Genomic DNA, 16,217 nt, shown 5'->3' with positions numbered 1-16,217 from the left:
TCGGCGCGCGGTTCGAGATAAAGAAGATGTTCCAAGGCGCCAACGGCAACCGATTTTTATCACCGTCGAGTGCAAATACCACAAACCACCGCCAGACAAATCCACACACGGCCCAATTGGTTTTAGAACTAAGTGACGACCACCAGTTCCAGGTTAAGTTCCAGAAACTCACCGAAGCCATTATTGGGCATTGCGAAGCGTACGGCGAACAACCGGGATATCTTCCATTGCCGGTTGCCGGTACCGTTTAGACTCCATTTTCTTTCAGCATCCTGTGCAAGAAGTTCCCACAATGCGGGCCCAACTGCTGCTGGGCGTCCCCATTGCGGCCTTTGTCCATATTCAACCTACCGTCACGTGTTGGGGCGTTCCAGCTAGGGCGCTCTTTTCCCGGAACCGGATCCGAATTCCTGCAACCGACACGCACTACCGACTCCAATAAAGCATACCAGCCGCAGCCATAGGGCCAGCGGCACCAATTAGCTGGGGCGCAGGGATTCGTTAAACTGATAAAAAAGGTGCCAGCATGCGTGGTATTTGACAGGATATTGCGGTTCCCAGAGCACACGCCTAAGGTGTGCGTGCGTGAATGGAAATCACATTATCTGGGGATCGGTGAATGAATGTACAAAACATATCCCCACAAAGTTGCGCAGGCGTTTCAGTGGAAAAAGCAGGGCCCCGATACAAGCGGCCCCTGGCAGTGTGCCGTAGGCAAGAACGTAAGTAAGATATGGAAATAAATATGTCTCACGTCCTTTCGTGTGCCAGCCGAAAAAGACGTCGGCGGCGGAAGACTACAAACGGCCGATAACGCATTGTTCATTGTAGAGAAGAGGAATCAATGGACGCACTTTTGTACTGTACAAGTTTTTCAATTTATTGTTTAACACGCAAACCCGCAATGAACTTACTTAATTGAGAAATGTGAAGCGACCGGCGTGGGCAGCGGCCACGCTGTACGCCACAGGAAATCACGCCACACATAAATTCAGACCACCAGACAGCAGCATCCGCCAACCGACACACGTCGCACGTTGGCGAAAAGGAAATCCGAACCGAACTCCGTTTGAACGCCAAGCTAAAAAAGACCGACGGCTCGAACCGAAATCGCTCTGGCACGAGATGGCATCTTGTTTGGATAATGTCGGTAATGCCGAAAATATAAAGCAAAATCATCCTCCAGCGACGGTCGGATCGACCTGATTCGATTACCCGTAAACGACCCACCGAGTTCGTACTTCGTTATCCCGAACGGACGGACGACGACACACCAATCCGACATGCGACTGATGATATGTTTCGGTATTGTGGCGAGCGGTGAACGATTTCATCGGCAGCGGCATGGCCTCCGGGGGAAGTGAAAATTCTGCGAAGGGCGAAGATTATGATCTATTTTCATTTGCGGCTACACTCTGCTTTACGGTTCTCTTCGGTTAAAAATTGGCTCCAAGTTGGACACCCAAGCCACCAACCGCCGGTAATGGAATGTGAAAATGGGATCCGGAATTTGGGAGACGGACTCGGGCGGGGCACTGCCCTATTTAGTGGTTCCATTTTCCGCCCCGATGCACCCCAATCCTAAGCTCAATCAATCCATTAAAGCGTAGTACCAAATGGTACGCGTCGGAAAGTAAACAGTCGCCGGAAATGGAATCGAAATTATTCGGCAGTCAATCGTTTGCGGTCTGCATTCCGCGCGAGCAGGACAGAGCATAAATCAAGCACTCACCCGGTTTGTTAATCCTTTTTTATTTGTTTTTGCCAGATTACTACCATTACTTTGGAATTGAGGAAACGAAGCGATGCTGTTCAAATCGTTCAATCCGAACGAGTGTGGATGATTTGTAAGAAAATCAAAGAACCGCGAATGGCGCGAATTCCAGTTCCGATGATGGAAAGGCACAACAAATGCCCCACACAGTTGGAATTTGGGAGTGTATGTAGCCCCGTCGTAGCGGATCTGGCCAGATTTGTTTAGACGCTTGCGAGAGATCCGGGATCGTTCATCGACAACAGCGCAGCGAGGAAAAGATGTTACCGCTTGCAAATCAATCCAGAATGTTGACGGCTCATCTGCGGAGGTGCGGACATCGGATCGTGCTCGAAATAAGGGAGCCATGTTTTGAGAGAACCAGCGGTACCAGAGGAATTACGCTTCACAAAAGGATCTCTACGAAAACTGTTGGAATTCTTGAATTGTTCTACATCGTCAGCCTTTCGCAGCGTTTGGAACAATACGACGAAGAAACCATTAAAATGTTGCACTGTTAAAGATCTGATTGTTCAAATTGTAGGCTCTTAACCGGGTTGTAGCAGAGCGTAGATTAATTTAGCTGATAGTAAAGTTGCGCCGTGATTTAATAATGTTGCCCAGCCTTACCTCGGCCGAGCCAGCGAACCTGTACTGTACGATTTGTTACCACTTTCCCCGTGAACTAGAAGCGAAGGTTTGTTCAAGATACGGTCGGTCTGTTGTCTTTTTCAATTTATCTAATTTGATTAGCAACGAACGAAACAGGGAACCATGCGTTCTTTTCGTCCGCCCGGCCGTGCGTTAGAATACAGGAACCTCAAAGGAACGATGTTGCGTTAAAGTTTGTTTGGAATTTGTGTATTTTCTTCTGTAATCTACTACCAAGTATTCATTGTAAGCATTATTTCATTCTATGGCTAAAATATCTGAACTTTCATAGTAAAGCAAAGCTAAACAAAGTTATACTAAAGTTAACATAATTTATTAAAGTTTTCGATCGATGCCCAAAGATGGTGCATGGTTTTGATGAGACTATTTTTTAAATTCTTAAGCTCTTTATACTTTAGTGAATTTTGGATGAGGCGACTATTAAAATATCGGTAAATGTTATATTGAAATTCCAAATAGATACGCATTTATTTCTATCTGATTACGCAGCTTGCGCTGATGTTTTGTTAAGGTTTTGTAATCAGATCTGTTTATTTTAATGTTTATAAAACTTGAGTTGATCTTTCACTCGAAACACAGATGGTTTCACTTATTCAAACAACATTTACCTTTGGCCCTTTTTCGTCACAGTCCATTTCCCATCTTGCTTGCTGACGCGCTTCGGGCGAGATGAAAACGCCGGAAACGGATCCGGGAAACTGGACATCGGATTTTTTCAAAAATTGTTTGTCACTCGTTTGTTCCGTTTTTTCTCCAAAACTCCTAAATAAATCCTAGTGGTTACTGAAGATTAAGACTGAAGCAACTTTGACAATTGTTGGCTGATTTTTCGTACTTCAGATCGTGGTACAGAAAGAGGTTTGTATTAGTTTCATTTTTTATTCTATGCTCCCAATGTTTTTACCACCCCAAAATGGTGGAAAATGCACACAAATTTATTTGTCTCTGAAAAACTGCTCTACTGTAGCGAAAATTAAAATTATTTTACTTATCAATTATAGTAATGTGCAAGAACGCAATCTGTCGCCACAGTTGCCGAGAAGTTACGGTTTCCACATTTTCAGCAACCCGTCGGATGCGTACGTTGCCAGCAGATTTTGGTGCGGATGGTGCGTTAATCCGATGACGGCTTTCTCGTGTACGTTGAGGGTACGTTCCAGTTTACCAGACGTTACGGAAAAGCAGTACAACACCAGATCCTCGCCGACGCAGTAGATAAACTCTCCCCGGGGAGATATCGTGGCACAGTTGAAGGCGCCACCCTCTCGCTTACCGGACGAGAACGATCGTACGATCTGGCCCTGCATGTTCATGATGACCACCGTGTTGGAGTGGTTGCACACGACAAAGTGCTCCGGATTCTTCGGCAAAATGAGTACCGAATTTACGGCCAGGTGACTACCAAGGGCCTTGAACGTCGAGATGCACTCGGTCGTTTTGAGGGACCAAACTTTCACGCTTCCGTCCGACGACGCGCTCAGTACGTGGTGACCGTCCGGGGAGAATGATGCCTCATTTACGAACGACGAGTGGCCCCGGAACTCTTTCAGCATTTTGCCAGATTTCAAACCGTACAAACGTATGAGGTGGTCGAATGATGCGGTCAAAATTTGACTATTGTCACGGGAAAAGTGTAGGCACGTTACGCCTTTCGAGTGCGCCTTTTCGAACCGCCGCAGACACTGGCCAGTGATCAATTTCCACACCTTTATCTGGCCATCGCTGGAACCGGTCGCCAGCATCTCCGAATCACGGGAAAACGCCATCGACATAATTGCCTGTTCCATCATCATGAAATTATCTTGCGCCTGGTACTTCAGATCCTTACGTATCTTGCCGGTCGTAAAGTTCCACACCTCGATGAACCCATCCACACTACCGGTCACCAGGTACTGTCCGTCCGGCGAGAACATGGCACATTCCACGTGTGATTTCTGTCCGAACTTGATCTGCCTGGCAATTTGCGTTGGGTACGACTCATCTTCCTGGTCACGAATTGCCGCCTTACCGCGGAACAAATCGATAGTGGTTCCGGGTGGAAGGAGCCCCTGATGTTGCTGCCATTTCAACGCTTGCCCCAGAAGCGCCAGCAATCTCGATGACGGTACGACCGACACTTCACCTGCCAGTGCCGTTGCTATCGCAGCGCGTCGCTTTTCCTTGCTGGAGCCCTCCGGGTATGCCTCACGCGGATCGAAATATGCACGCTGCAGCATATTCTCTAGGTGTATGTACCGTTCTGCCTCCTGCTGTTTGAGCATTATCATGGGATCGGTCTGGCGTAACAGTGACCGTGCGGCGCCCAACTCCCGGAGCTCAATCAGCTCGAGTACGATTTGTTCGTACAGGTCTATCAACTTCTTGTCAGGCAGTTTGAGCGACTGAATAGCTTTCAGCACCGTGTCCCAGTGGCCATTGTGTATGTCCGACACGAATCCTTCCACACTATCGACGGTGTTGAGTGATACGCCGGTTTCTTCCTGCAGCGTTTGCAGTGTTTTGTGGAGGTTCGATTCCTTCAAGTACTGCTGTATGAGACGGATTACGCTGGAAATGATGGGGAAAGTAGCGACTTGTTGCTCCGAAGGCGTTTGATGCCGGCATAGAACACTACTTACTCTGCTGATTCAATTTCGATCGACATATTTATGGAATTACAATAAAACTAGTGCCGAAACCAAACAAGCCGAAATTGTTTTCATTCGACTGATTTGACATTTGTCAAGCTAGAAGCTTGACGTTTGGCAATCTCGGTCTAAAATGTGGTCTAAAGCGAGGTGGGTTTAGCGGATACACAAACCTGCACTTTTGCACACAACTTGCTTCAAAGATTTTCAAATTCCACATTCCAGTGTTCGAAAACAATAATGAGAGATAATATTCAAATGTTAAATAGTAAAAAGGTTTTCGGATGGTGCAGCTTCGGAAACGATCAGAAAATCTAAACTAATAATAAAGCACAGCCCTTTTTGTCGAAAAAACACTATCTTCTTTAAATCATTATCTTATATTTTTCGTTAACTCACGTTATTGATTCTTAAAATTACAGTTTCCCCCCGCCGGCAACACTGTTTGTTTACTTCGTCTGTTACTCGCTTCTTCGGTTTCATCTGCGTGTTTTGCTGCTTTGTGTTCTATCTTCATCGGTTGTTCTTTTATATTTTGTTTGTTGAAATTGTTTACTGTTTCTTTATTTTAATGTTTGCTTCCATATTTCCGTTCGTGTTCGTGTCCGCTTCCATTCTGCAACTCTGGTGTCTTCCTGCTAGACTTTGGCTACCGTTATACACACAAAGTCGTTAATTATCTACTCCGTTCTTGCGTCGTCGGCACCGCGCATTTCGCATGCTTCGTGTGTATGTGTTCGGCGCTTTATTAATATCAAAATGAGTTCTATACTCTTAACATTTCCTTGTTTTCCAGATACTTTCTTACGGTTTTTGTTATTACTTTTTATAATTTATGTAACAGTTTATTTTTTGAGTATAACAAACAACATTAGGAATTACTTTTTTTCTTAATTGTTTTTTTCTTCAATATCTGCATACTTCCATACATCGCCGCGCATACAAACACCCACCGATCCACGTTCTTTCTGTTTTCCTCTCTCTCTTTCTCTCTCTCTCTCTCTCTCTTTCTTTCGCACACTCTCTCTTTCTCTGTCTCTCGCGTTCCTTGGCTTTGCATGTACGGGGGCAATCGTCTGGAATCGCTCTCATATCGCGCGCACGTGTTCACGATTGTTTCAACTTTTGTTGTTAATTTATGTCTATTTTATCGTGTAGTATTTTCATTTCCTTCCATGTTGTTGCGTGTGTATGTTTGCTGTTGTTGCTGCGGCTGCTGCTGCTGCTGTCGTCGAGGCAGAAGTTCAATATAAGATTAATGGCCTTACTAGTGTGCATGCAGTGTGATTTCAGTATTTGTTGTGAGCATTGTTTGATGCATAAAATCGCAAACCGGTATGAGTAAGGATTCCGTATAGAGTGAGTTTTCCGCCGGATCGCTGCCGAAGCGCAGCGCATGGAAAAGGTGATTACGGGTAGACTTTCAGCACACCGATTACCGAGTGATGTCCTCAAACAGGGGTTTATCGGGTTTGGCGAGAGACACAGCATTAAAGTTGAAACAACCGATTGTCACCGTTCTTGAATGTCGTCGATGTGTATGTGTGGGTCTTTTTAGTTTCCGGGCATTAGTAGCGTCAATGCGTGCGTGGCCGTCCTGTTAACATCTTTGGGTTGGTTCTACCAAGTCGCGTTACAATCGTTGGAACTAAAACTCGACGAAGCTACTGTTGGTCTACTTGTTGCTCGTACACGTGGCGAACGGGCAGGGCGGGCGTTGTTGGTTCATCAACCGGCGTGTAAAGGTAACGTTAGTTCAAAGTCTACAACGTTCGGTCTCAGTTCGCGCGTTGATGACACGTTCGGTTTCGGGAGGCTAGGTTGAATGATTTTTCCTATATGTTATTATATGTTTTACCCTCGATAAAATTGTTATACGTGTTAATACTTTATAGGCAGTGATTTATCCTCCCGTTACAATGGCGTACGTGCGTTACACGGAAGAATTTCACTAACGTTATCTTTCGTCTCGCCGAGTTGATTGTGACATTCAGCGTTCATTCAGCGGCCGCAGACATTCAGCGTTTTGCCAGAGCCACAAGCAAGAGCAGTGTGAAGGACCAGCCACCAACCGGGATCGGGTTTATGCACTGCCCAACAGTAAATTCGCTTCCGCATCGCTTTCAGAAAGAAAACGCGTGGTTCATTGTTTGTTGCTCTCAGCTATTGTGTCTGTGTGCGAATTAGTTTTGTTAAAGAATAAATCAAACGAACCTGGGACACTTGGCATCGACAAAATCGATTCAAATCGGAACCCGAGAACAGAGTCAAGGCCTAGCATTAGTAATATTGGGATGGAACCGCTTGATGTGACCGTGCGCGTGTGGTTAGAGAGCCTGCTGCTGGATGGTTCGTTGATGCGTAGATACTGGACGACCCAAACCTGGAACGGGTGAAGCCGCTCTGCCGACGGGCACTATTAGAAATATGAAACCAATTTTCCCCCATTCTTTATACATGCTTCGAAACGACTCTAGGTTAGTCTAGAAGGATCTGACCTCGACTCCCACTTAGTCACGTGTAGTTTCGATCTTCGTACGCTTATGACAACATAATGCACAGTATCAATCTCACAAAATGGGTTTAAAATACAATGCGTGCGCCGTTCGTCCTGGCCGAACATCATCGCCCATCGCCCGCCACAACCGAGCGGTGTTCCAGTGGAAAAACTTTAATAGCTCCTTTGGTTTTCTTATCAGCGCATGTGTATGTATGTATGTGTGTGTGGTTTTTTGTCAGTGTGTACGCAAAGCATGCACTCGTGTACGTGTGCGCGGCCTATCCATACCCAACTCAACCCCGACCCTGACTGATAAAGTATGCACCGAGCAAAACGAGCACCGTGAATGTGCTGGCTTACATTTAACGTGCTCCTGTTTCTGTTTTTCAACGTATACCAAGGGGAGTCCTGTGTCCCTTTGCCGTACCACCACTCTCTGTAGGGAACTGAAACGGATCGAAATCGAGAGAACGGAATGCGGAAACAAACCCGTGCCATCCCGTTCGGTCTTTCGTTGCGCAACGTCAGAGCCTTGCCATTCGTCTGTTATCATTTGCTCCTAGCTCCTTGGTTGGTCACTGCGTATTACAGTGTTTCGATAAAGTTTGGACGAGTGTACTTTGTTTGTTGTCCCATTTTCTTGCGACGCACTAATGGTTTGTGGATCCTGTGGTTCGGGGCCACTTTCAGCACACCAGCGCTTGCGTTCGACGTTACGGGTTGTCTTGCGTTCGTTACTTTTTATCTGTATCTTTTCGCTTAGGCTGCAGGCTTTTACTTTAGCAGAGTTGCTTTTTGTGTGTGTTGCTGGTTGTTTCGTGATTCTGTTTTTTTCCTCCTCTTGTTTTTGGTTGCTTGTAAGACTTTTCATTGGTTTGTTCAATAAGTGGACGCATACTTTCTCCGTTACGATTAAATTTAGCGTTGGATGTCTGTGTGTCTGTATGTGAGAGTGTGTGCGTGAGTGTGTGCGTGGCCTTAATTCCTGTCCCTGGCGTATGAATGATTGAATAATTTCTTTGTTTGCCTAATTTTGTTTAGTAATTATTTCGTTAACCATACTGTTTCTGGCTTCATTTGCTTTGCAAGTTAGTTTATGTGTTAAAATGTTTTCCTTTTCTTGTTTATTTACTTTACTTTACACACACATTGAATACATGATTAATCGTTTATGATTACGGGTTGTCCTTCCCTTGGCGTTCCCGCCGGCCGCATGCGCTGCGGCGCGTGCCACCAAGCGTGCTTGCCCTTTCGTTTTGTAATTGTCAACAGGTGTGATTGCATTGAGTTTAATTTGCTGGCATTTGCAATGGTTGTTGCCGTTACGGATCCCTTACGTTCCGTGTATGCTGTAAGTTTTCGTTTTGCGCTCGTCGGACTGTAACGCATATTTGCATTCGCTTTCCCTTTTACCCACGTACGTTTTGGTTCCTTCCATCGCACCGTGAGGACGTCGACATCCCTCCTCTCTGTCTCTTCCTGTAAGCGTAAAATCAGAGTAAACATCTGCTACGTTGATCACTGTGCATTGCTTTTGTAATTGTGAAACGACTCGACCCGACCCGAAACCGGGCTCGAACGCAGACGTCGCAATCCGCGCCGCAATCTCGATCACGGAAAGCTCGATCGCGCTCCTTAAAATCAGCAAAACCGAACGAGTTAAATTTCAACCTTTGTTTCAAACGCAAACGCTCCGAAACACAAACAAAGCCCTGTGTTTTCCACCGTCCTTCCCTCCTTTCGTTGGATGTTTCGCCGCCGCACACTCTACTTGATGTTCGATCGTTTGGTTTGTTTCGTTCCCCTTTCCCGTTCAAACTCCTTAAGACACACTTTATAGTTTCACTTTCCACATGTGTGCCAGTCACGTTGAAATTTCGGTGACATAGTCCGGTCGTTTGATTGCTATGGATCGTTTTTTCTTCTCTTTTTGCCTCGTTTTGCCTTTAAGTTGGTATAATTAGTTTAGGGGTTGTTCGGTAGTATTGCCGGCCGCATGTTGATTATTATTACTTGTTTGTTGATGTTTCTTTTTTTTTCTCTTTTTGTCTGCCCAGCGTCCGTATGTGTGGCTGTGTACGCGATTCGGCGGAGTGGCGTGTCCCAGGCGTTACGTGTTACTTTCATTTTACTATTATTAGTTCTTCTGTTTAATTTAGCTCGCCGTCGGGCACCCCAGGCCCTTCCCCAAGGTCGGTGTCGGTGTGCGCCGTTTTTGCGCCCGGGCGAAAAAGTATATCGATATTGTTTCATCTACACACTGCACGAATCCTACATTTATCTCACGATATTTTGTTTTTTGTTGAATTTTCGTTCCTTTTCCGTATTAATTTTGTTAATTTCTAGTAACTAGTTTCGTACAAATATATAAAAACAACATTTCCTCATTTTTTTTAAATTTTCAGTTATTATTTTATGTTACAAATTGTTTATGTAAGTTTACCCCTCGCCTTGCCGCTTGCGGCCGTGCGACTCCACACCGTGTTTTCCGTGTCCCCTTTTACCTAGCATTCAGTATGTACTTGTTAATGTGGTACGCGCGTTTCGTTTTGCTATGTTTCGATTTGTTTGTTTGTTTGTTTTTTTTTTCTCTTTTGGATTTTTGGGGGGTGTCTCTGTTTTGGCGTGAGTGTATGAGTTAACATTTGTTTATTTGTATCCTTTTTTTGTCAGTATTTTGTTTTCTTTATGAAGCGTCTTTGTATAGATACGAAAACGTGTTTGCCTTGGTTGGTTACATATTGGATTCGCACCTATGAAACGGATAGAATCAGGCATACTCCATGAATAAATGGTGATTTACTTTGCATTTAGTTACTTGTATTGTTTTGCTTGTGAGTTTTAATTCTTTATTCTCTTGCATTCTTTGTTTGGTATTTGTAAATTGCATTAGATATTTCCTAGTCTTTTTTTTGTTTGCTCTTTATTTTCCTCGCCACATAACTCGAGTTGCAGTTATTAGTACGTTTATTAGTTTATCTTTCACATACACTTGCTTTACGGGTTATTTAATTTTCTCCTGCTTACCCCCCACTCACTCCCTCCCTCTCTTTCACACTCCTTCTTTCCTTCGCTCGGTTCCATACCTCGCGCCTCGGCGTAACGTTCATTGTTTTGCTAGATTGTAATACTTGTTAAAAAGGGTTTACAGTGTGTGTTTGGGTGTGGTTACTTACTCGTTCGTTTTTAGTTACCGGTATTTGCTTTCGTATAAAATGAACCTACAAATAAATCTAAAGGTCAGTCGCCCCCGTTTTGGCGGTAACGTGGGCGCCACCAACTCACTTCCTTCCCGCTTCCTGCGCCTTCAGGACACGTGGCCGTGGTTACGCCCTACGGCTGTCTCCCGTCTCCTTGTGGATCTAGTGGAATGCCCTGCTTTTATCCTGTGCTCGCTTGGCTAGTGTTGCTAGTGTCTAGTTTCGCCCCCGGGCGTGTTCCTGCGCTCGTTCCGTCTATCGTACACTCTCGCGCTACGTCGCTGTCGAGTTTCCTGTTTGCCACTTATCACGAAGTTTTCCGCGGCCAGCGTGGAGCCACCAAAACACTAGACACCCCGGGTACGGGTGACGGGTCACCGAGCGTGCCGACTACTTCGCCGAGGACTTGCTCGGCGATGTATTGCAATAAAGTTTTGTGTTTCGCGTCGTCCCTACCGTGCGGTTACGGTTCGCCTTTGCTTCCTTCTTACATGTTACCGTTTATGAAATCTTGTTTTACATACGCCCTTTCCCCAGGCGAGATGGCATTCGTTATCTACTGTTCTAGTGGGGGGGGGTTTTGCGTGCCGGTCCACCTGCGTGCTAGGACTCCCGAGGACGTGGTATGCAGAGCAACGAGAACACTATGCAGCAGTAGTCGCACGGGTAGTAGTAGTAGAACGTACAGCAGTCGTGAGCCTCCAGCAGGTGCTGGCAGAGATGGCAGACGGTGCTGCCGCCGCCGGTGCTGTGGTGCGGAAAGAGTTTCCGGTTCGAGCCGGTGTCCGCATGGGTGCGATGGGGCGATGGCGCCCGGGCGAGCCCCATGTCCGGGACGGTCACTCATTGCTATACGCTGTCGCCGCTCGAGAACCGCTCGCAGTTGCTCAGGAACAGATCGTCGTTCAGGTCGTCCGTGTCGATCAGCGTGTCGTTGATGCAGACGTGCGGCGGCACGCTCACCGGGGGCAGCGGGGCCGGCGGAATGTGCATCGGCTCTCCGTTGTTGATACCGTGCAGACTGCCGGACAGGCTGCCGCCACCCTGCAGGTGTCGCCGACTGGATCCAAGGCCTGTGGCAAAAAGAACCGAAAAAGGCCCGAGAGTTAGAGCCGCAGCCGTTCGGTGCCCTCGCCGTTGGAAGGGCCGGTGGGTTGTTGGACTATTTACTTATACCGGTAGCGCTGGTCGTCGAGTCGTAGTGCGCCGCGTTCCTATGCAGACCCAGCTGTCTGTGATGTCTGCGTTTTCTTTTTCGATGACAGAGAGTGCAGAGGAGACAGATTAGGAACGAGGCGGCGGCTATGCAGGATATTATTAAGGCGCCGTGATCCTCCTCGGGGACTATGATGATGCCTGCAGAGAGATCGATGCCAAACACAAGATCGATACATACACACGAAACGGGCCGGGCCACCATTTTTGGCACAGGCAGGGCACCGGATGGGGTGTTGTTGAGCGACAAGTCGAGTAGAGGGGGGTAGAAGATAAGTAGAATCGAAACATTCGGAGTTAGTAACGGAGGCCATGGCGTCGGTATCGAGCGGTTATCGTGTATGGGCAGGGGGGGGTCATGAACGTTTCGGTAGCACACCAACAAGGACCTTCTTCAATCGGCATGTTCAGCTACCCTAGGGAGACGCGCCAACTGAAAACAGTTTCATCTTGATCGTTGGTAGACAACAAACACTGACCACTGTCGGCCGAATGCAAAATACACTTTTACCCGTCGTCCACACCATGAGAAACTTGGCAGGCTAAGAAACTATTAATCTTTTGCTGGAATTCCGTGAGTTACTTTGAGTTGGTTTTGAGCGCCTTATGTTCATGAAATGTTTCACGCATTTTTTCAATGTGAACGTTGAAGCCAAATTTCGGCAAGCTTTGTTTTGCTATCCAACAATATGGCTAGTTTTTCGACAACGGATCAGATTTTGACAAAGATGGTAATAGAAGGAGAAGGAAAGGAAACTGTAAAATCAAAGCATAAACAAACGAACTGTCATTTCACTCACTGGAGCTCAAGGAATATTTTGCGCAACAGGTTTTGCGCAACTAGCAAGTGCTAGTGTGGACGCTGGCATAGCAAAAAACCTGTAGAAAAAACTCATAGTGTGGACGAGGCGTTATTGAACTAGCCACGGAAACCGTTTTTTTTGTTTTCGTTCACGAGTCGTTACCGGCGTTACGAGCGTTACGAAACCGGCAATCAGTTGGCGGGTCTTGGTCCTAGAGCAGCGTTTTTTTTCCAAAAAGGCGCTTTACTTGGTGTTATTGTGCGCTGTGGTGTTATCATTGTAGTGTGTACTTGTGTATGTGTAAAGAACAATTCGATGGGCATGTAAGCATGTGTTGCTGGTAACTGGTATGATCGTGAGCCGCCCGGTTGATGAAGCGTGTGAATGTGGTAGTGGTACCTTGGTGCTACCACGTAGCTTGTTACTTTCTAACAATGGACCAATTCGACCAAAAACAAATGCTAAGGGATCAACATGGCTGTTAGCTAGAGGATGTACAAAAGTAACCACCGATTGTGTTCCGTGTACTATCAATGCTCTGGCGGTGTGTGAGTGTGGCAGAAAATGGACATAGACACGTGTGTTCAAGCTGTTGTTACAATAGTATAGTTGAAAAACGACAGTAAACGGTTAGGGGGGTATGTTTCGAAATGAGTCAAACTTCAGTTCATAGTAAATGCGCAAGAAACAACGAAAGAGTACTAATCGAAAACAATGGAGGTAAATTGGTTCGATAAACACAAATACCAGGTCACTAACCCGTACTAGGATGGAAACATCACAACACAAAAACGTAAGTACGAAACCAAACAACAATTACACATCGCTCCTACCCTCTAACAGCTCTCTCTCTCTCTCTCTCTAATCAGGTGAGAGTTTTTCTGTTTTGCAATAATTACTTGTTACTTCTTTTCTTTCTTCGCTTTGGCACGGAGCGGCCGGGATCGAACCAATCGAACAATCGGGACAGCATCGGTTCATCGAATCAACCCCGAATGGCCGCCAATGGACGCCATTTTCCGGGCCGGGAGAAGCATAGCTACGGGAAGCAAAAACAGGAATGCCATCGAAAACGAACCGAACACACACTAGCTACGGATGGATGCTCTACGTTTGCCGCTCGAATGCGCTCGAAGACGGTACCGGATGGAAATGGGATGATGTTTCGAAATCAACCAACGGGTTGAAACGGGGGTCACACAAAACAAAAGAACACGGCACGCACGAAATCATGTTGTGATTGCTGGTGAGTTCGATTTGTGGAATGGAATGACGGTGCATGGCGCTATGAGCGGCTATATGATGGTGGCTCAGCTACTGAACGTGGCACGGCACAAGTCGCCGTTCCGTGTCACCAAAAAGCCATTCCGATGAGTTTGAGGATGTTTCCATGGAAACTACGGTTGCGATGGGTGTGAGAGATCAAAACTAAATGCGAGTATAGATAGGTTTTTGACAGAGTATTAGTGGTAAATAGACAGCGGTAGTAGTAGTAATAGTAGTAGTAATAGTAGTAGTAGTAGTAGTGACTAAAATGAAGGAGGAAGAAACTCACTTGGATCAGATTAGAATTAGGGTCGGCTTTTCGTAGAGTAGAGTGGAGTGAAAATGGGTCCCCGGTTGAGGGTTGAGGTGTTTGGAGGTTGCAAGTCGCGTCTCACGAGTGTGCGTCTGAGTGCGTCTGTGTGCGTGTCTGTCTACTTCCGGAGATGCGCTTCAGATCACGGAAGTCAATGTCGACGAAAGTATGAAGCGTGGACTTAACGCATCTTTCTGGTGTTTGTCTGATGTTTCTGGCACGATTACTTTCTCGTTTACCGATCATTCTTTGTACTTCGCGTCCATCTTTTGTAACATTTATGAATATTGTGCACTTTATATGTGTCGATGATGGGGTTTAAGTAATAGCTCACAAAGATTGTTAGACCGAAAGCGTGATTAGATGTATACGGTAGTCGAGTTATGGAACAAAAGTCTGCTGAACCAGGCCACCAGCAGCAACGTGGTTCCAGTGGGTAACGTAAGCGCAGTCGCTTCACCTGCAAAGTTTAAAGTGCGCAAAAAAGAGTTTTCAAATCGGCAAATTGTTTCGGTCAATGGTCAACATGAAGTCGTGTCGCGTGTCGTGGTGGTAAAAGTAGTAGAGTGGTGGTAGTGGAAGAAATAGCAGAATAGTAGTATGGAGAAAAGTTGAGAAGATGTTTGGAAAAGAAAGAAAAAAAGAAGAGATAGGAATGAGAATTTTTCATTTACATCGATTAGTTTAGTAATTGACGGCGACTCAAACCGGCGGGCATTTGCATATGGAGTTTATGTTGGAGTTCAGAAAAACAAAATCAACAATCAATCATACAATCAACTTTCCGTCTTTGATCAACACTGGTCAAAGTATGGAATTCAGCATTGAAACCCAAAATTACACACATGAAAACGATGAAGAGTTGAAAGGAACTAGATTAAAGTCTGGTACATAATACTGAAATCAGGTTGGTAGTTTAGAAGTCGACCGAAACGGTGCGCAGAGCAGAGATAGATAGATGTACATGTTGCTAACACGAAACCGTACCACACAAACGGAGAACGGAAACCAAAGGAGCGGTAAATAAAACAAGAAACAGACAGACAGATTAAATCGAAACAAATTCATTGCAAAACCCGGATTGCCGGACGTATTGGTACAGAAACGCTAGAAACGGTGTACAGAACAGAACCAAAACATTTGTGCGCATTGTAGAAGGAAAACAGGGCGAAGTCCAGTCACAACACGGACTGAGGCGAGCTGAGGCTGATGATAGAATCGTGCAGACTCGAGCAAGAAGTAGGGACACAGACACAGACAGACAAGAAAAATGGAACCAATAGAGCAGAGAGAGAGAGAGAGAGGAAGAGGTACATGAAGTCCGAAGGTACTACCGGGGGCACAGGCACAACCTCCCGTGTATGTGCGCGCGTGTATGTGTGCGGCAATGGGAGAATGATGGAATTTGGCGTTCCAGGTTTTGCCAATTTACGGGTGGCACTGGCTCGAAGCACACGACGCATAGAAGGGATGCTCAATTCAGAAAAAAACCGGATTCAGAAAACAACTAAAGGCCACACATATACACGAAACACGAGATGGAGATACGAGGTGAAAGAGTTTCCTAATCATAGCAATGGCAAACGGATGAAAGTGGCTAGCGACACACACTATTGCGCCAATATGTAGTCCTCCTGTCCTCGTGGTAACAGGCTGGCAGAAGAACTGGCAGAGTTGCATGAAACGTTCTACGAAACTGGAAGCAGCATACGGACGGGTTTGCGACTACCGCGCGAATATTGAAACAATTTCTTTGGGTCGGCAGCGCATTCGCAGGACATTCGGTTTATCTATGCAGCAGCATGGGCCATGGGGCGGTGGTACGCACAAAGCACAATTCTTGGTTAGTTGCCAATCAGGAGGTGCCG

General features: G+C 46.1%; 2 protein-coding genes across 2 annotated transcripts in view; both read right to left on the bottom strand.

The window, feature by feature from the left end:
• Positions 1-3,090: 3,090 nt before the first annotated feature.
• Positions 3,091-5,069, bottom strand: LOC131209591 (WD40 repeat-containing protein SMU1). The gene is made up of 2 exons (XM_058202691.1): positions 5,044-5,069; positions 3,091-4,972 (listed from the first exon to the last, which is right to left on the bottom strand). The coding sequence occupies exons 1-2, from the start codon at positions 5,067-5,069 to the stop codon at positions 3,469-3,471; spliced, it is 1,530 nt and encodes a 509-aa protein (XP_058058674.1). The 3' UTR covers positions 3,091-3,468.
• Positions 5,070-11,601: 6,532 nt separating this feature from the next.
• Positions 11,602-16,217, bottom strand: part of LOC131208520 (tolloid-like protein 2) — an 8,310-nt gene continuing 3,694 nt past the window's right edge. The window contains exons 9-10 of the mRNA XM_058201297.1: positions 11,923-12,108; positions 11,602-11,825 (exon numbers count right to left, since the gene is read on the bottom strand). Of these exons, the coding sequence (XP_058057280.1) occupies positions 11,602-11,825; positions 11,923-12,108 (410 nt within the window). The remainder of the gene's footprint in view (positions 11,826-11,922; positions 12,109-16,217) is intronic.

Source organism: Anopheles bellator, chromosome 2 (assembly GCF_943735745.2).
Source record: "Anopheles bellator chromosome 2, idAnoBellAS_SP24_06.2, whole genome shotgun sequence".
NCBI classification, from domain to species: domain Eukaryota; kingdom Metazoa; phylum Arthropoda; class Insecta; order Diptera; family Culicidae; genus Anopheles; species Anopheles bellator.
Note: the sequence above shows the minus strand (reverse complement) of the source record. Positions and strands in the feature narration are given on the sequence as shown.